Genomic DNA, 22,293 nt, shown 5'->3' with positions numbered 1-22,293 from the left:
ACAGAGCCAGGGTGAGGCTGTGGGCATCAAAGACCTCACTACCAAGTGGGAAAACCTGAGTTCGATCCCTGGGGCTCACACACTGGAAACAGGCAATTGATTCCTTCATGTTTTCCATTGATCTCAGTTTGTGTGTGTGTGTGTGTGTGTGTGTGCGCGCGCGTGTGTGTGTGTGTTTCATACTGGCATTCATATACACTCCTGTACGAAATAAGTAAATGTTATACAAAAAAATCTTTTACCACACATATAAATTTAATAAAAATATTTATAAAAGGAGAAAATAGGGTATAAAATATATGATTAAGTGGAAAACTGGGACATGAAAATCTTGAGAAAAGATAAAACAGTAATAACAATAATGGCATGGTAAACTCATGTATATGTATCTCATATCCATGTATCAGTAGTATAAATAGTGTAAATAAATTAAATACACCAGTGAAAATTCAGAAAATTAAAGTGGGTAAACCTAGTGTTAAGAACATGCTGCTAAAAGAGACCCTTTCCTAATATTCCAAAGGTATTTGAAAGTTAAGGGTTGTGTCATTATAACCTGTTAACATTAACCTGAAGATAATATTACCATATTAATAACAGTTGAGGTAGACTTTAAGGCAATAAAGCTCTATAAATAAATAATTCAATATAACCATGGAGGGACCAGGAAGAGAGGCAACATTTGTAATGTAAATACATAAAATAATTTAGCTAAAAACTGCAATTGCTGTTATAAAGCTCCACAGGCTGTTTTAAACATCAAAATGTTGCTTTCCAATACCTATGGAGGTTGTGCTCAAAGGGGTCAAAGTTCAGTTTCCTCTGTTGGCTCTTAGGCTTGCAAATGACTGTCTCCTCCTGTTTCCACATAACAGCTTTTCATATATCTGTGTCCTTATCCCTTATCATAAGGACACCAACCACACTAGATTAGAATCTATCTTAAAAGTATTTTTAGTTAAATTATTTTATTTATTTATGTTACAAATGTTGCCCCCCTTCCCGGTCCCCATCCCAGAGTTCTTCACCCATCCTCCTCAGCCCCTTTGCCTCTGACAGGGTGTTCTCCCACACCTCCACCCACCCCCTCAAACACACACACACACTCCTCCTCCCCCAGCACCCCCCCTTCCCTGGGATAGCAAGTCTCTAAAGGACTAGACACATCCTCTCTGAGACCAGGGCAGTTCCTTGCTATATATATGCTGGGCGCTATGGACCAGCCCATGTATGCTCTTTGGTTGGTGATTTAGTCTCTGGGAGCTCTGAGGGGTCTGGTTAATTGATACTATTGTTCTTACTATGGGGTTGCCATCCCCTTCAGCTCCTTCAATCCTCCCCCAACTCTTAGATAGGGATCCCTGACCTCAGTCCAAAGGTTGGCTGTAAGTATCTGCATCTGTCTCAGTCAGCTGTTGGTAGAACCTCTCAGAAGACAGCCATGCTAGGCTCCTGTCTGCAAGCATAACATGGGATCAGTTATAGTGTCAGGGATTAGTGCCTGAGCATGGGATAGACTCCAAGTTGAGCCTGTCACTGGATGGCCTTTCCTTCAGTCTCTGCTCCATTTTGTCCCTGAATTTCCTTTAGACAGGAACAATTCTGGGTTAAAATTTTTGAAGATGGGTGGGTGGCTCCACCTCTCCACTGTGGGCCATATCAACCTACTGGAGGTGGTCTCTTCAGGTTCTGTCACCCCACTTCTGGGCATTTCTGTTAAGGTCATCCCCGCTGAGTCCTGGAAGCCTCTCACATTCCTGGTGTCTGGGACTTTTTAGAGATTCCCACTGCCCTACACCCTATACTGCTGCATGTTTGTATTCATTCTTCTGGGCCTCTGGGTTTCTCTACTGTCTCCTCTCATACCCGATTCTGACCCCCTTTTTCCCTCCCTCTCCATTCTCTACACATGTTCCTCCCTCCCTCTGCCTCTTATGATTATTTTGTTCCCCCTTCTAAGTGGGATTGAAATATCCGCACTTAGTCCTTCCTTCTGGATTAGCTTCATATGGTCTGCAAGTTATATCATGGGTATTCTGAACTTTTTGAGAACTCAGAAGATGGAAAGATCTCCCATGCTCATAGATTGGTAAGACTGACAGTAAAAATGGCCATCTTATCAAAAGCAATCTACAGATTCAATGCAAGGCCTATCAAAATTCCAACTCAATTCTTCACAGTGATGGAAAGAGCTATTGCCAACTTCATATGGAATACAAAAGACCCTGGATAGCAAACCAATTCTCAACAATAAAGAACTTCGGGCGTAACCACCATCCCCCACCTCAAGCATTACTACAAAGTAATAGTGATAAAAACTGCATGGTATTGGGACAGAGACAGATAGCCCAATCAATGGAATAGAATTGAAGACCCAAACATAAAACCACACACCTATGGACACTTGATCTTTGACAAAGAAGCCAAAATCATAAAATGGAAAAATGAAAGCATTTTCAACAAATGGTGCTGGTCTAACTGGTATGCATGTAGAAGAATGCAAATTAATTCATATTTATCACCTTATCCAAGTCTCAAGTCCACTCAGATCAAGACCTCCACATAAAACCAGATGCACTGAATATAATAGAAGAGAAAGTGAGAAATAGCCTCAAATGCATTGTCACTGGGGGAAATTTTCCTGAACAGATCACTAATGTCTCTAAGATGAACAATTGACAAATGGGACCTCATTAAACTGAAACGCTTCTGTAAGGCAAAGAGCACTGTCAATAAAACAAAACAACAGCCTACAGATTGGGAAAAGATTTTCACTAACTCTGCATCCAATAGAAGTTGGATATCCAAAATATATAAAGAACTGAAGAAGCTAGACTCGAGAAACCAAATAACCTAATTTTAAAAATGGGGTAAAAAGCTAAACAGAATTCTCAACTGAGGAATCCCAAATGGCTGAGAAGCACAAAATACTCAAGGGAGCAAATATGGAGACAAAGCAAGGGACAAAAACTGAAGGAGGGGCCGTCTGAAGACCTTTCCACCTGAGTATCCATCCCATGTGCAGTCACCAAAGGTAGATGCTGATGTGGAAGTCAGGAAGTGCATGCTGATAAGAGCCTGATATGGATGTCTCCTCAGAGGTCTTCAAGAGTCTGACATATTCAGAGGCAGATGCTCACAACTAGCCATTGAACTGATCATGGGTTTCTCAATAGAGGAGTTAGAGTGAAGACTGAAGGAGCTGAAAGGATTTGCGGCACCATGAGGAGAACAATAATACCAACCAACCACAGCTCCCAGGGTCTAAACCACCAGCCTGGGAGCACTTAGGGGGGGGATCCAGGGCTTCAACTGAATATGTAAGAGTGGAGGGCCCTGCTGGGCATAGGTGGAAGAAGAGAACCTTGACCTCATGAAGGCTGGATGCCCCAGGGGGTGGGAATTTTGAGGGTGGGGAGGTGGGAGTGGGGGGGGAATAGATAGAGGTTACATCCACAGAGAAGAAGGAGGAGGGGTGAGGGGATTGGGGGTTCCGGGGTGGGTGGGGGATGGGGTAAGGGGACAACATAGGAAATGTAAATAAAACATCCAATAAAAAAAATAAATAAAAAATAAAAAAAATAAATCAAATAAAAAAAAAAAGAAATGTTGAACATCCTTAGTCATTAGGGAAATGAAAATCAAGATGACCCTAAGATTCCACCTTAACGTCAATCAGAATGGCTAAAATCAGAACCCCAAGCAATAGCACATGCTTGTGAGGATGTGGAAAAAGAAGAACACTCCTTCATTGCTGGTGGGATTTTAAACTGGTACAACCACTCTGTATATCAATCTGGCAGTTCCTCAGAAAATTGAAAATTGTTCTACCGGAAGACCTATCTATATCACTCCTGGGCATGTACCCAAAAGATACGCTCTACCTTATCATAAGGACACATGTTGCACTATGTTTATAGCAGCCTTATTTGTAATATCAATAAGATAAAAACAACCCAGATATCCCTCAATTGAAGAATGGATACAGAAAATGTGGTTCATTTATACATTGGAATACTGCTCAGCTATTAAAAACAAGGAGATCATGAATTTTGCAGACAAAATGATGGAACTAGAAAATATCATCCTGAGTGAGGTAACCAGCCCCCTCCCCCAAAATACATGGCATGTACTCACTGACAAGTGAATATTTGATATAATTTTCAAGTAAGGAAGTAGTTACAAAGCTAAGGAAAGGTTGCAATAAGTAAGCTTCCAATACAATGTTAATCACACATAACTAATTTTAGAAAGATATGAAAAAATAAAACAAAATAATCATATCTTCGAAATTGAAATAACTGCATTCAGACAGGTCAAATACAAAATCACAATGCAACTTACCCAAGACTTAAAACAAAATAATGCTAAAGAAGATATTGTATGTTAACATTTGTAGGGTAAAAAGATGCACATGTGTGCATGTGTGTATGTGTGATTGTGTGAGTGTGTATGTGTGTGAGTGATATGTGCTTATGGACCCCAGAGGACAATGTTGAGTGCCTAGTTCTGAGTCTCTACCTTATTGTTTTGAGGAGGGGTGTCTTGCTGAATCTGGAAATAGGATAGCAATTCCAGTAATACTCCTGGTTCTACCCATCCCTCCAGGGGCTAGAGACCACTCACATCATTGTATGCAGATTGTGGCATCTAAACTCAGGTCCTCATGTGAGCAGAGCATTTTCTCTTACTCAATTATCTATCTAGTCACACCAAAGCAATGTTTATAGAAACATATAGACACATAATTTTGTATATTGAATAAAATAAGTAATATGTGTTCATGTGGGGATAGGATTATCTTGTGACTAAATGGCACTAAATACACTAATAATTTATAAAAGTTACTTTTACACTAAATCACATAAAATAGTATAAACATAAATTAGAATAAATTAAGAGAACTCTAAGAAGAGATTATAAGAATATTGTAAGATGAATGCAGTCCACACATCTTCCAATTCAAGATAACTGATGTAGTGAGAATATTGGTTTCTTTAAAACTCAGAGAAGTTATGTGAATATGTTTAACCAGGTGTGAAATGAGAGGCTGCTTCACAGCAGGTGATTATGATTTGCCTCATGCACTAGTAGGGGCATGATCTTTGCCAGCTGCAGATTTTTTTAATTCTGGGAACTCGGGAGAGGATTCCCAGAGCTCTGAGAGAGCTGGGAGGATTCTGAGAAAGCTGCTGCCCCATGTTGCTCATTATTGGTATTGTTGCAATTTATGAGAAGGAGTTTGATATAACCTGACTATGAAGAAGAAACTCAACACCCTTAATCACCCAGAGGAGGAAATCAAAAGAGGTCTACATGCCCATTTCCCTCTAACCTTCTTTCTTTCCTATCTAGTGTTGGGGGTTGGAAAAGGTTATGGAGAAATAAATGTGGAAGAGTGAGAGCTATATGAACTGAATAAAATGTAAAAAACAATACACCAACAAGTCAAGGTCATCAGAAGAACAAGGCTCACAAAGTAACTTAGCAGGTTTCACAGGGACTCACAGAGACTGAAGCAACAATCAGGGAGCCTTATGGATCTAAGCTAGGTTCTCTACAAGTATGTTATGGGGTTTATCTTGGTCTCCTTGTGGGACTCCCAACAGTGGAGTGGGATTGTCTCTGGCTCCTTTGCCTGCTCTTGGGACCCTTATCCTCTTATTGGGCTGTCTTGTTCAGCTTTGGTGTGAGGTTATGTGCCTAACCTTATTGTAACTTGTTATGCTGTGTTTAGTTGATATGCTTGGGAGATGTGCTTTTATCCTGACAGGAAAATGAGTGGATCTGAATGAGATGAGTGTTAGGAGGCAGGGACTGGGAACAATGGAATAAGGTGAACCTGTGTTAGGACATAGCATATGAGAAAAGAATAAAAATGTAAAAATGGTTTTTAAATAAATCTATTAAAGACATGACAGACAGCTAGACAACTACTTAAAAGTCACCCAAGGACACAAAACACACACTTTCTAAGTTTTAACCCTCAATGGACAATGAATATAAAAAATGTTTTTTTCCTAATTACTTATCAGAGAAATGTTATCTCAATACACATGAAGATGACTAACCCCAACATGAAAGAAAACGTACTGTTTTTAACCTGAGTCACTATCTTCAGTGTAGAACAATTGAAGGTTTCACAAAAGGAGCTAAAATCATTTTCTAAGCTTACTTCTATGGCAATGAGACTGTCTCCCCAAGTACAGAAGGGGTAAAATATATGTCCACAAAAATGTGGACAGAAATATTTACAACCACATTGGTGATGACAATCAGAATGTTGCAGTTACAAATGTCTAGGTATGAAACCGATGCCTTATGAAAAATTCACATATGACAATAATAAACTTCATGCTTCTGAATAGGACCTTTCACCAAAGCAGTTTTTAATATAATTTTTATTAATCTCTGCATGACATGGTATTTGTGTTACTTATATTATTCATATAGTTGGATGATATATTTTTTTCAGTCTGCTTATTGCTATCATCCCTTAATTGGTGAATTTAAAGCATTTTTATTTTAAGTAATTTTGGTATCTGAAAACTTTAATATATCAATTTTTAAACTGACTTCTATTTGTTTTATCTTTGTCCTTATTTTCTGCTTCAGTTTCACTGATTATTAATATAATCGTTTTACTAATCCATATCACAAAGATCTGGAAATTAAACAGGATATTAGAAAAATATCTGGTATTTTAGAGAAAATGAAATAAAGTTATTTTACTGTGTTAATGAGGTTACAACACACAACTTTTCATAATGTCAGGTAAACTGGGATCTTCACTCCTATTGATGATATTTTTAATAAATGTAAATTTAACGCAGCTAAAATTTCATTTGAAAAAAGATGATCTCATAATAAAGAACTCCACATGACACTATTTATATTCTTATTTTATGTGAAATATATTAAAAGTCAAATAGAAATGAATTAATCCATTTTAATAAAAATAGAATGAATTATCTGAAATATCATCAAATAAAATAGCTCCCCATGATTGCAAATGTAGCCTCAATAGAAATACATTTAAAGCACACCAAAATAAATTAGACTGTGCAGAAACAAAGAAATGTGTTTCAGTTTGATTGTTCAGAGTCTAAGGAGCTGAGAAAAAAATACCAGCTGGATGTGATAAGAGGTCATCTTCAGCTATACACAAAGCTCAAGACCAGGCTGTGTGTGGGATCCTGTCTGAACCAGCCTGTTATAAAAAAAGGATAAAAATAGCAAAATAAGAGCATGGAAAATTAAGATTCACATTGTGGAAAGTACTTCAATTCAGAAATATTAATTTGAGTATTGGTTATGATATCATTATACTAAGGTAGCATTTTACCTTATTGAATGTGTACATTTACATTAGTGCTTCCTAGGAATATTATCTTTCCTTACCTGACTTTGGGAGCCAACTGGTTGACATTTCACAACTACTAGTCAAAATTCAGAAGAGGAGCAGTCGAATAATCTACGCCACTGTTCTAGAAGTTTCTCAATAGCACCAATAGGACTGGAATGTTCTGCTCCAGATGGAGACAACGACTGACCAATTCACATCTTAACCACAATCTAAGACCCATAATTGTCACCCTGACAACTATAGTACTTCCTGGAATAGCACATGGTATTGTTGTCGAAGCATAGCTTGGATCCAGTTGAGGAGAGGGGAATGGCACAGGCAGACTGCAATTGTCTGTGATGGACCGTCTTGTGGCTTTCAAGAGTGGATAGAATGAGGCTGAGAAAATAGTTCAGTCAGTAATTGACCTGACACACAAGCTTGAGAAACTTCAGTGTGTGGCACCAACAGTTACAGTTTATGTCTCTCTGGATCAGTTGGATTTAGCCAACTGGTTTAGTTCAAGTTTCAGGCTGATTTTTAAATCATTCTCAATGAGTTTATGTTTGTCTTCAAATTGGCATCTATTGAGGACATGTCACAAAGGTAAAAAGAATGGAAGAGTGGGAAGAACACTGCAAATGTACATACTAATGTGCACTCATGGTGTCCTTATCAACAGTCCATAGTGCACAAGGCACTATGATGACATTTTGAATTTCCTGAGTGAAATATGACTGTCAAAAGTGAAAGTGGTTGGACTGAGAATATTTGGATGCACAGATTGCACATTTGAAAAATAATGGATGTCTGGGCAAAAATAAAATACCCTAATGTTTATTTAAAAACTGATAAATGATAAATGATAATAAATAATAAACTATCTCATGGTTTTAAGAAACTGATCTCACTCCAGAGAATACATGTGATTTTCTAAGTATTTAAATAAAAATGATATATTTAGAGGCCATACTTTTCAGCTCTGTTGATAAGCCAGAGTGGTGTTAGCAGTGCTGACATTTTCAGTATGTGAAAACGAATGGGCCATTCTCTGGTTGACATATTTTAAAAAGTGAGAAACATTTCATAATAAAAGTCTCTATTGTATGAAATCTAAGCACAGGTGTTATGAAAGACACATACAAACTTACAGAATGTAAGTGCTGTTGTGTGAAGTACAGACAGCTACTGTAGAAAATATAATTTTGAGATTATAACTGTAACTTTTCTTTCTTCCCTTCCTTCTCTTTAGACCCTCCCACAGACCCCCTCCCCTGCCAATTTCTGGACTCTTTTTCATTAATTATTGTGGCATGCATATATGTATACACATGTATGTTTCTAGCCATAATCTCGCAGTCACTATAACGTTAATTTTATGTGTGCTTTCAGAACTGACCATTTGGCACTTCCTGAGGGAAGACTACCTGTTAGTCTTCCGGCTTTCTCCATTTGCATATATTGCTTGTGTAAAGCTGAGGACTCTTGGGTTTTTCCCTGTCTACTCTGTCATGTGCATTGGTCAGTGGTGTGGGTTTGGAGAGAGGTGCCCCCGATGGCATGCACATGTGAGAGCTGTCCTCATCATTCTCTGACCACCACACTTAGGAGAGCTGGCTCCACCCCTCAATATCTGCTATAAAATGGCAGTGCCATGGACACAGAAGATCCGCACCATAACCTCAGGATCTCCATAATTTGGGACAACAGCAGAATAGCTGAGAGGAGTCTTAGTGAGGGACCAGTATTGATGATTTAGCAGAAGCCAGATTCTTGAATCAGACCAACAGCTCAGTGCAATCAATGATCATTTGCAAGCAAAGCTATTTGGACAAAACGATATACTGTGTGACACACCACAGCTTCATTGGTCACTATGCCTAACAAATATGTGATACAGAGGCAGGAAAGAAGGAGGAGCAAAGTGGTAAACAGGTGGCAGACAGGAGACAAGATAGTGAGACAGGTGTGAGAGAATGCTGGGGTTAAAAGAGGAACAGGATACTGCCCAGAGGGGTCAGCAAGATGTTTTATTTTAATTTTTATTTTTTAAATTTCCTTTCATGGTTGACAAGGGTAGAAGGCAGAGATGAAAGGTCTGGGAAATGAATGGGATTAGGGTACACAATGTGAAATTCCCAATGTATCATCAAAAAATAAGTTAAAGATAACTATAGAAACAAGCTAAGCATAGTCTTAAATCGACATCAAGGAATCATCTCTTTGTAACAGAGAGTGACCACTATAGAAAACCACAACCAAACAAAATGCAGAGTTGTAGAGCCCAGTCTTAATGGAGAGATTGTGTAAGAAGGTACACCCATAATGTCTCACCAACATGTTTGCTCAAATATGGAGGGAAATACTTGTTTTATAAACAAAATTACATAATAGAGAAGAAATGGTAGATATTCAAAGACATATAAATACAAGCTTTTATGTTTTGTTAGAAAGAATTGGCATTTTTGTCCCATTTATTTTATTTATTTATTTTTATTTATTTTATTTTATTGAGAAGGTGGTATTTATCTTATTTTTTTCTGGTATAATTTTGAGAACTTTTTCTTTTTTTAATTTAGTATTTTATTATTTATTAAATTATTTTATTCATTTTTTCCATATATTGGCCCTCTTCCCAGTCCCCCATCTTGGAGTTCTTCTCCCCTCACCCTTTCCTTTGCCTCTGAGAGGGTGCTCCCTTTCACCTCCCCTGCACATACCCATACCTCCCCACCAGGATTTACCTTCGATGGAGCATCAAATCTCTACAGGATTAGGTGAATCCTCTCCTGCTGAGACAAGACAAGGTAGTCCTCTTCTACATATGTGCCAGAGGCCACGGAGCAGCACATGTATACTCTGCTTGGTCACTTAGTCTCTGGGATCTCTGAGAGGTCTGGTCAGTCTTCCTATGGTGTTGTTATCCCTTCAGTTCCTTCAGTCCTTCCCCTAACTCTTCCATAGAACCTGAACTCAATCCAATGGTTAGCTGTAAGTCAGCTGCTGGAAGAGACTCTCAGAGGACAGCTATACTGGGCTACTGTCTGCTAGAACAACATGGAATCAGTAACAGTGTCGGGTTCTGGTACCCAATCATGGGATGAATCTCAAACTGGACCAGTTACTGGATGCTCTTTCCTTCAATCTCTGCTCCATTTTTGTCCCTGCATTTTTTTTTTTTTAGACAAGAACCATTTTCAGTCAAAAATTTCAAAGATGGGTGTGTAGCCCCATCCCACCACTGAGGGAACTTTCTATCTATTAGAGAGTTTCTTGTCTCTTCAGGTTCCATATCTCCACTATTGGGCATTTCGGCTAAGGTCATCCCCATTGAGTCCAAGGAGCCTATTACATCCCAGGTCTCTAGGATTTTCTAGAGATTTCCCCATTCCCCACCTCTGCAGCTTCACATTTCCATTCATTCTCCTGGCCTTCTGGGATTCTCTACTGTCTCCCCCAACAATGATCATAAATGGACAGTTTCCCATCTCTCTCCTCTCTCATTCCCAGAGGCAAATATGCACATGCAACTTATGAAAATTCAAACATACAGTTGGGAGACTGTTGTAGACAATTATGAAGACTAGAACATGGCAATGCTTACAAGAAATATGGTTTATTTAAAAATATAAATTTATTTTACATAAACACTGAGAACCAAATTTGATGTACTCCAGATATTATTAAGCACATTTGTAGAAGAAATATTTTTATAGATTGTCATACTATATCATTGATAAAGATGAAACTAAATAGACAAGTTGGATTTATTCACTTTCCCTGAAATAATTGATAATATAGATGTATTTTAGAGGCCATTAAAATGATTCTGGTATTAGGATACTTCGAGTTACTTTGACTCAGAGAATTGAGTAGATGGAGCACGGGTTGAATCTCCTCACTAGAATCCACAGGACCAGTACCTTCTACAGCACAGTGGGCGGCAGCAGCCATAACCATAGCCACCATAGCCACAACCATAGCCAGAGCCCGAGCCATAGCCATAGCCACAGCTACAGCCATAGCCACAGCCATAGCCACAGCCTAGGCCACCATAGCCATAGCCCAGGCCTCCATAGTAACTGCTGTAGTAACACATGATGTCAGGAGTGGACTGGTCAGACAGAGATAAGAATAGGTCTTTGAGTCTGGATGCTACCATTAGCCAAGGGTCTTTTATACGCCTGTGTTGTTGTTGGGGAAACCACAGGCATTATAATGTCACACATCTCTCTACTATGCTTCAGAAAACATCATGAGCGTCATGCTTTACTAGACAGACAAGGATGCATAACTGAGATAATTGTGCTCCTACCTAAGGATCTCATGGTCTAATCATGGAAATCCTTCAATTTTCAAGATTCTAGACCATTATTCTTCTAGCTTAGCGAATGTGTTACATGATTTTGTCAGATGATATAAATCATTAAATAGTTTTCTCCTTTTTCCATTTGTAGCCTAGGCCACAGAAAGATCTTTGTGCTTTCTTTCCCATTGTTATTATTATTACTTTGTAAGGATCTTATTTGTAGGTAAACATTTCTGAAGCCTTGCTCATGAAGAATGAGTTATTTATTGTTTACATTATATGTAATTGGTAGCAAGTTTTCATCTTATGTGAATTTATCTAGGTTTATTCCTAAGTGCATTGTTTTTCCTGCATGTGGTTTTAAAACCATTGGAAAATAAAAATGTCATTTTATGTACAGAAACTTTCTGTGAGTAATCCAACATTCCACTTTGACAAACCTTTATTTAAAAACTTATTTTATTATTTTCATGTGTGGAGATTTTGGCTGAATGTGTGTCTATTATGTGGGTGTAGTGCTTGAAAGTGTCAGGGGTGGATTGTGAATATCCTGGAAATGGAGTAAGAGAGGGTTGTGATTTGTGCAGTGAGTGCTGGGGATTGAGTCTGGGTCCTCTAGTAAGAGAGCTCAGAGCTCTTAAGCAGTTAACAGTGTTTCCAACTCTAACTTTACTTTTTAAAAATCAGGATCTGCATGTGCTCTTAGACCTGAAAATCAATCAGTGGCATCTTACTTTAAGCATTCATCCAATATCTGGTAAGATGACTTAGTAGGGTATAAGTACTTGGTATGTAAGTGTGGGGACCTTAGGTACAATCTCTCAAACTATGAAAAATGCCACGAAGCCACAGGCCTATACCCTAATGCTCTGTGGGCTAGAGGCAGGATGATCTATGGAGCTTGCTGGTTTCCAGGCTAAGTCCATGTTTTGTCTTGTGTTAAAAGAATTAGGTGGGTAGATAGAATATAGAGTACTCTGTGTCTTACTCTCGTCTTCATATGAGTTCCCTTGCTTCCCTCCCATCTGTGAGCTTATACCACAGACACACTACATTCAAATTTCATACACATATATACAAAAACACAAAGTTTAGGGTCCATTTCCACAAATGTGCTATGTGGTAGAATCTTTGTTGATTATGCACAAACATTAGACACAGTCCTGAATACAATCTCCTTTAAAAAGAGAACAAATAAATCATATGTGCTGCCTTTGTCTGTCATTTTGTAGCTGATGGGTTGGTACAAATGACGAAATGCCAACATTGAAAGGCATGGTTTTGTTTGCATTAATTTTAATAAAGTTTAAAATTTGAGAGTTTGACAGTCCAACAAACAAATCTATACCAATGAGGTCCTATAACTGCAAATGTAGATATTGCGTGATTCCATGAGTAAAAGTGCTCAGATTTTACTGCACCTATCTTAAAATGCCTTGAATCCACATATACTGCCAGTGGTAGATGTATATAACCATTATATAACAAAACCAGTGCTTGTCTTCCTGCCTGCCAGATATCTGTCTGTCTGTCTGTCCGTCCGTCCACCCACCCACCCATCTATCTATCTATCTATCTATCTATCTATCTATCTATCTATCTATCTATCATCCCTCTATAATATGCCATCTATCTATCTATCTATCTATCTATCTATCTATCTATCTATCTATCTATCATCTATCATCCATCTATAATATGTCAATATAAAGAAAGATCATATGATTTTGGAGCTCTCAGGATCACCAAACAAACATCATACATGGACTGGACTTAGGCCTCCCTGAACATATGTACCAGATGTAGCTTGGTCTTCATGTGGATCCTGAACAACTGGAGTGGGGGCTATCCCAAAAGCTGTTGTCTGTAGGTGGGATATGTTCTCTTAGCTGGGCTGTCTTCTCTGGCCTCAGTGGGAGAGGAAGTGCCTAGCCTTGCAGAGACTTGAAGTGCCAGGGCAGGGGGATACCCAGGGGGACTCCACCTGCTTAGAGGATAAGGGGAGGTGGTTGGGGGAAAACTGTGGGAGGGGCTGATCAGGACAGTGGCAGTGAGCAGGATGTAAAGTGAATAGGTGAAAAGTATAAAGTAAAAATAATAAAAAAAGAGCATATGGCTGAAACTATATTTGAAAGCATCATTGAAAACAGAATTCACATGAAAGAACTCAACATAAACTTCAAGCCATAAATCTCATATAAGATCACACGGATAATTGTTTGGTTTGCTTGGTTTTTAAACATGAGTGGGTAAGAGTTTAAAAGCTTAGGTATAAAAAAATGAAAATCAACAAGTTGTCTTGTAGCCAGTTAAGAAGGTTCTACAGAGTAGGACAATTCACACAGTGGAAAACAACCAAAAAAATCTAGCAAGTTTTGTCAAAGAATAGGGAATTAGTAACTAAAATAATAACATTATATATATATATATATATATATATATATATATATATATATACATATATATAAAATCTACAACTATGCAGCACAATAAAAATAGTTGTATTAAAATGCTTAGAGATTTAAATAGACATCTATCAAAAGAAAACCTGTAGATACCCAAAGGGTAAAATAAAGTTCTATTTCACCTCTGTCTCATAATTGCAAATCAAAGTTATAATGAGACTGCTGTTAATTACATGGCTAGAGAGAAAATAGTATGTTTTCGTTATAGTTTCTATTGCTCTGATGAAACATCATGACCAATAACAAGATGAGTAGGAGTGGGTTTATTTGGATTACACTTCCACATCAGTGTTCATCATCTAAGGAAGTCAGAACACAAACTCAAACAAGGCAGGAACCAGGAGGCAGGACCTGTTGCAGAGGCCGTGGAGGTGTGCTGCTTACTAGCTTGCTCCTCATGGCTTGCTCAGGCTGCTTTATTGTAGAACACAGAACCAACAGCCTAGGGAAGGCAACACCCATAATGATCTGGACCTCCCACATCAATCACTAATTAAGAAAATACCTTACAGTTGGGCTTTATGGAGGAATTTTCTCAATTGAGATTCTTTCCTTTCCAATGACTCTAGCTTGTGTTAAGTTGACATAAAACTAGATAGCACATGGGTCCTAGAAAACATAGGGAGGAACATAGCCCTTGTACATTGTTGAGAATAGTGTTATAACAACATTACAGGAAGCACTATGTAGACTCCTTCCAAAATGCTCATAGATCTAATATCTTCTTCTTCCGAAAACTTAGGAAGCAGACAAAAAGTTTTCATGATGGCGGTATGTATTCTAGTAACAAGTTCTTTGTGACAGTACTACAATAGCAGCACTGTGGAAACAATCAAAGTATCTATCACCCTGTCCATTCTGTGCACCATCTTCTAATCCACACCTCTACCTGCAAACTTGGATCTGCATTCTATTACCTGGGCCACAGATCAGCCTGCCTCCAAAGAAGCTTGCTGCCACCTGGAACAACCAGGTGAGATACCTCTGCCATAATCCCCTGCATGCTGAGAGTCCTACTACTACTACTCTCCTACTACTGTAATCACTGGATATCCTAATACACTTGAAGAGCAAGACGATGATTTTAAATCACAAATTATGAAGATGATAGAGCTCTGTAAGGAGGAAATTAAAAAAGCCATGAACGAAATAAGAAAAATAAAATCAAACAGAAGGAGGCCTTTAAAGAGGAAATGAATAAATATAAAGAAGCACAAAAAATTACAAACAAATAGGTGAAGGAAATAAACAAAAACAGTTCAATACCTGAAAATAGAAACAATAAAGAAAACACAAACAGAAGCAACCCTGGAAAATCTAGGAAAGAGAACAAGAACTACAGATGCAAACATCACCAATAGAATATAAAAGATAGAAGAAAGAATCTCAGGCAAAGAAGACATAAGATATTAATATATCAATAATAAAAAGCCAAATCTAAAAAGTTTCTAACACAGAACATCCAGGAAACTATGGATACGATGAAAAGACCAAAGCTGATAATACTAAGAATACAATAAGACTACCAGACTAAAGGCCCACAAAATATCTTCAAAAAAGTCATAGCAGAGAATTTCCCTTACCTAAAGAAAGAGATGGCTGCTATGCATGTTCAAGAAGGTTGCAGAACACCAAATAGATTAGGCCAGAAAAGAATATCCTTCTACCACATAATAATGAAAACATTAAATATACAGAACAAAGAAAGAATATTAAAAGCTATAAGGAAAAAAAAGACCAAGAACAATATAAAGGCAGACCTATCAGAATTGCACTTGACATTTCAACATGGACTCTAAAAGCCAGAAAAGACTGGACAGACATCTTCCAGAAGCTAAGAGATCACAGATGTCAACCCAGACTACTATGCCCAGCAAAACTTTCAATCAACGTAGCTAGAGAAACCAAGATATATCATGACAAAACTAAATTCATACAATATCTTTTCACTAATTCAGGCCTACAGGTGATATTTCAAAGAAAACGCCAACATAAACAAGGTAATGACACCCAAGAAAACACAAGTAATTAATATTTTCACAGCAAAACTAAAAGAAGAAAATCAAACACAAACACACCATTAAAATAACTGGAACTAACAAGATGACATCTCAGTCTGAACTATTCCCAAATGTAAAGGCATCCACATTCATAAAAGGGATATAACTAAAACTAAATCACACATCAAACCCCACACATTAATATCTCTCAACATTAATGGACTCAATTCATCATTAAAAACATACTGGCCAACCGAGTGTTTGCATAAACAGGATCACAGGATCCATCATTCTGCTGCATACAAGAAACACCTCAGCAACAAAAATAGACACCACTTCACAGTAAAGGGTTGGGTAAAGGTTTTCGAAGCAAATGGACTAGGAAACAAGCTGAAGTAATCATTCTAATATCTAATAAAAGAAACTTTCAACCAAAAGTAATTAAAGGAGAAGGGGAAGTACACTTCATACTCAATAAAGAAAAAAATCCACCAAGATGACATCTCAGTCTGAACTATTCCCAAATGTAAAGGCATCCACATTCATAAAAGGGATATAACTAAAACTTAAATCACACTTTAAACCCTACACATTAATAATGGAAAACTTCAACAACCCACTGTGACCAACAGACAGGTCATTAAAACAGAAACCAAACAAAAAATAATGAAACTAACAGTGGTTATGAATGAAAAGAACCTAACAGATATCTACCGAATATTTCACCCAAACAAAAAAAGAATATACTCAGTACTTCATGGAACCTTCCCAAAAATTGATCATGTACTTGCTCTCAAACCTAGTCTCTACAGATACAAGAAGATTGAAATAACCCCTTGCATCTTATTAAATCACTATGGATTAAAACTGGACTTGATCAACAACACAAAACACAGAAAGCCTACAAACTCAGGGCAACAAAAACCAAAGCAAGCAAGCAAACAAAGAAAAACCAAAAAACAACAAACAAATAAAACATCTTTGATAAAAATCAGAGATGTTCTAGAATTCTATGAAAATCAAGGTACGACATACCTAAACTTTTGGGATACAATGAAAGCTGTGTTAAGAGGAAAGTCTAAAGCACTAAGTGAAGATTTCTCATAACAAAAACTTAAAAGTGCACCTGAAAACTCTAGAATAAGAACAAACACACTCAAGAGGACTACATGGTATAACACTCAGAACTGAAATCAATCAATTAGAACTAAAGAGAGCAACAAAAATAGCAAGAACACTACATCTTACTTCCAAAGCCTGTACTCTACAAAATTGGAAAATCGAAATGCCATGGATGATTTTCTAGACAGATACCACCCACTTACCAGAGTTAAATCAAGATCAGGTAAACTATGTAAATATTCCTATAACTTGTAAGGAAATAGAAGGATTCATGAAAAATTTCCCAATCAAGAAAAGCACAGGGATAGATTGTTTCAGGCCAGAATTCTGTCAGACATTCAAAGAAGAGCAAATACCAATACTTCTAAATCTATTTGATAAAATAGAAACAGGATGTATATCACCAAACTCACTCATTGTATAAGGACACAGTCACCCTGATACCTAAACCAAACAAAAAACTCAACAAAGAGAATTTCAGACCAACCTCCCTTATGAACATTGATGCAAAACTACTCAATAAAATACTTACAAACCAAATTCAATTGCATATCTAAAACATCATCCACTATGATCATGATCATCCAATGATCAATGCAAGATTGTTTCAATATATGAAAATACGTCAATGTAATCCACCATATATACTAACTGAAAGAAAAAAACTTCATGGCCATATCATTAGATGGTGAATATACCTTTGACAAAAATCCAACACCATGTTAAATTCTTGGAGAGATTATAGATAGAAGTCACATACCTAAACACAACAAATGCAATGTATAGCAACCCAATAACCAACATCAAAGTACATGGAGAGAAACTTAAAGCAATTCCACTAAAATCAGGCTCATGTCAAGGCTGTGAACTCTCTTCCTATCTCTTAAATATATCACTTGAAGTCCAAGCTAGAGCAACCAGACTATTCAAGGAGGTGAAGGGAATACAAATTGGAAAGGAAGATGTCAAAGTATCTCTACTTGCAGATACTACATGATAGTATATATAAGTACCCTAAAAACTACCAAAGAAATTATACAGCTGATAAACACCTTCAAAAAAGTGACAGGATAAAAAATTAACTCAAAATATCAGTAGCCCTCCTTTATTCAAATGATAAACTGGCTGAGAAAGAAATTAGGGAAACAATGTTCTTCATAATAGCCACAAATAATATAAAATATCTTGGTGCAACTCTAACCAAGCAAGTGAAAGATCTGTATGACAAGAACTTCAAGTCCCTGGAGAAAATGAAGAAGACATCAGAAGATGAAAAGATTTCCCATGTTCATGGATAAGTAGGATTAACATAGTGAAAATGGTCATCCTACTAAAAGCAATCTACAGATTCATAAAATTCTCTTCAAAATTCCAACACGATTCCTTATAGACCATTAAAGAACAATTCTCAACTTCACATGGAAAAACAAAAAACAAAACAAAAAACAGGATAGCTAAAACAATCCTATAATACTATAGAAGAACTTCTTGGGGGTATCACCATCACTGATTTCAAGCTGTACTACAGAGAAATAGTAAAATTTCATGATATTGGTATAGAAACAAACAATTTGATCAGTGGAATAGAATCAAAGAACCAGAAATTAACACACACACCTATAGACACTTGACTTTTGATAAAGAAGGCAAAACAATACAAGGGGAAAATAAAGGCATTTTCAACAAATAGTGCTGATCTAATAGAATGTCTACATGTAGAAGAATTTAAATAGATCAATATTTATCGTCTTCAAAAAAATTAAGTCTAAGTATATCAACAATATCAACATAAAGAAGATACACTGAATCTAATAGAAAGTAGGAAATAGCCTTGAATGTTTAGGTTACAGAACACAACTTCCTGAACAGAATGCCAATAGCTCAGGCACCAAAGCCAAAAATTAATAAATGAATCTCATGAACTGAAAAAGCTTTTGTAAGGCAAATGATACTGTCAATAGAACAAAATGGTAGTCTATAGATTGGGAGAAAATCTTCCCCAACCCTACAGAGGGCTAATATTCAAAATATACAAAGAACTCAAGAAGTTAGACACCAAGAATCCAAATAACCCAGTTAAAAATGTGCTACAGAGCTAAACAGAGAATTCTCAACAAAGAAATTTCAAATGGCCAAGAAGTACTAAATGTTCAATTCCTTAGGTATCAGAGAACTGCAAACAAAAACAACCTTGAGATTCAAACATACGCATCAGAATGATAAAGATGAAAAATTCAAGGTCCAGGACATGCTGATGAGGATATGAAGAAAGGGAAACACTTCTCCATAGATGGTGGGGGTACAAACTGGTACGACCACTCAGGGATTCAATCTGGCAGTTTCTCAGAAAGTTGGGAATAGTTCTACATCAAGACCCAACTATATCACTCCTGGAGATATACCCAGAGATGCTCCACCATCCCACAAAGATACCTGCTCAACTGTGTCCATAGCAGTGTTATTTGTAATAGCTAAAAACTGGAAACAATCCAGATGCCTTTCAACTGAAGAATGAATATAGAAAATGTGGTTCATTTTCACAGTAGACTACTACACAGCTATTAAAAACAAGGACAAAATGAGTTTTTAAGGCAAATGGATGGAATTAAAAAAATTCCATTCTGAGAGAGGTAACTCAGATTAAAAGAGTATGCATGGTATATACTCACTTATAAGTGGATAATAGAAGTAAAGTAAAAGATACCCACTATACACTTCATAGAACCAAAGAGGCTAAATAAGAAGCAAACCTCAAGTGAAGATGTTTGAATCTCTTTGGAATAGGGAAAAAATAGTCATGAGTGGATGGAGGGATGGAATTGGTTGGAAGGGGAACTGGGGGTGTTCAGGATCAGATGTGTGGAGTGACAGGAGAGACAGCCAGGGGCCAGGATGATGAATGGAAATTGGTGGCTGGTGGGAGTTGGGAGGTTGGGGCAATCTCTAGTATGTGCCTGAGACCTGGGATGGAGAAGGCTCCCATGAGTCTATGGGAGTGACTTTACCTGAGATTCCTAGTAGTATTAATCTGGAATCTGAAATGTCTATCTTCTGTAGCCAGGTTAAGACCCACAGTGGAGGAATCAGGACAACAATCTACCCGCAAAGCTTTGAACCTTATATTTGGCTTGTCCTCAAGAAATGCAGGGACAAAGAAGGAACAGAGACTGAGGAAATGTCCAACCAATAACTGGCCCAACTTGAGACCCATCCAAAAGGCAAGCACCCATCCCAAGAGCAAGCACCAATCACCGAGACTATTAATTATTCTCTGTTATGCTTTCAGACAGAAGGCTAGTGTAATTGTCCTCTTAGAGACTCCACCCAACAGCTGACTAAAATAGATGCAGAGGCATGCAGCCAAACATTCGGTGGAACTTGAGGTATCTTATGGAAGAATACAGGGAAGAACATAGGGCCCTGAGGGGACTCCACAGGGAGACCAGCAGAATCAACTAACTGGAGTCTTAGAGGCTCAGAGACTGAACCACCAACCAAAGAACACACACAGGCTGGAACTAGGTCCCTGCACAAATGTGGCAGACGTGCATCTTGGTTGGTCTTCATTCAGGCTCCCCACAGGACCTAACCTGTTTCCTGTCTGTGGGTCCTTTCCCCCTAACTGGGCTGGCTTGTCTAGCTTTAGTGGAAGAGAATAGACCTAGCCCTACAGAGACTTGATATATCAGGGCAAGGGGGTCTCCACCCCCTCAGAGGAGAAGTGGAGGGTTATGGAGATTGACTGTGTGAGAGGAGGACCAGGAGAAGGGATAGGAGCAATCAAGATGTAAAGTGAATAAATAAATAAATGACAAAACCCCACAAAATGTATATCAACATATAAATCCTAAATCGAAAGATTTGCCCCTGATTCTCCCCTTCTTTCTTGTTCTCTCTTCTTTACTCTTTTCTCATTTATTCACTATTACACATGAGTGATGAAGCAGACACATATGCACAAACATATATACCAAACAGATAAGACATTAATAAAACAACAGGAAAGGAGTATTTTCAAAGAAATAGTTTATTCATAATCTTATGTTTTTACACACAAGTTAGTTTCCCCACAGAATCTTGGTCTAGTCACTATTATAAGGATTCTGAAGCACTCTGCAAGCTGTCACACATTCCAGCTGGAGATGAGGATTGAGATGGAAATGCTGCTTTTCGTTCATCTTCCTCAGAGTTGAATATAACGTTGGAATTTTGGAAGATATTTAAGAATTCTTGCTATGAACTGATGTGTCTTTCAGTAAGACACCAAGTTATACCCAAGACAGAGCAGATGTTGAAACCCCTCAGTTCAGGCAACAGGACCAGTACCTTCTACAGCACAGTGGACGGCAGCAGCCGTAACCATAGCCACAGCCATAGCCACAGCCTAGGCCACTGTAGCCATAGCCCAGGACTCCATAATATCCTCCATAGTAACACATGTTGTCAGGAGTACACTGTTCAGTTATGGACTGGTAGTAATTTCCTTGAGACTGAGTCTGGGTGTAACAATCTGCTAAGAACCTTTTATACAAAAAGATGTTTGGTAGGGAAGACCACAGGTATTATCACACATCTCTTTACTATGCTTCTGAAAGCACAAGTCATGTGAAATACTGGATATATAGGCTGTATAACTGAAATAATTGTGTTTCTGTGTCACAATTCTATGATGAAGATATCTAGCATAAAATTATTCTTGTTTCTTTTTCAACAGCTTGTCCAGTATTATGTTACTCTATTTGTAGTTTATTGAAGACCTGGTTTACTCATACAGTACAAAATTTTAAAGTAGCATTTTTCTACTTATATTATTTTGTTTCTAATATTCCTGTTACTCCACCAGAAGTTTCTTCCATTTTCCTCCCCTCCTGTTCCCTTCCCTCCCCGTCCCCCTCCCTTCCTTTCCCTCCCCCTCCCTTCCCTCCTATCCCCTCCCCTTCCCTCCCATTTCCTTCTCTTCATTTCTCTTTCCTTTCCCTCCCTCCCTCCTTCCCTCCCTCCCTCCCTCCCTCCCTCCCTCCCTCCCTCCCTCCATCCCTCCTTCCCTCCCTC

At 37.9% G+C, this 22,293-nt stretch overlaps 2 protein-coding genes across 2 annotated transcripts; both read right to left on the bottom strand.

Moving 5' to 3' along the window:
* Positions 1–11,246: 11,246 nt before the first annotated feature.
* LOC114611588 (keratin-associated protein 20-2-like) lies at positions 11,247–11,444 on the bottom strand. The gene has a single exon (XM_028756303.1). It carries the CDS (start codon positions 11,442–11,444, stop codon positions 11,247–11,249), a length of 198 nt encoding a protein of 65 aa, XP_028612136.1.
* Positions 11,445–21,542: 10,098 nt separating this feature from the next.
* Positions 21,543–21,680, bottom strand: LOC114611629 (keratin-associated protein 20-2-like). The gene has a single exon (XM_028756354.1). The coding sequence runs from the start codon at positions 21,678–21,680 to the stop codon at positions 21,543–21,545; it is 138 nt and encodes a 45-aa protein (XP_028612187.1).
* Between the last annotated feature and the right edge of the window lie 613 nt (positions 21,681–22,293).

The sequence above is a fragment of the Grammomys surdaster genome, unplaced genomic scaffold, assembly GCF_004785775.1.
Source record: "Grammomys surdaster isolate TR1022 unplaced genomic scaffold, NIH_TR_1.0 126118, whole genome shotgun sequence".
Classification (NCBI taxonomy): Eukaryota; Metazoa; Chordata; class Mammalia; order Rodentia; family Muridae; genus Grammomys; species Grammomys surdaster.
This window is presented reverse-complemented; position numbering and strand designations above follow the sequence as displayed.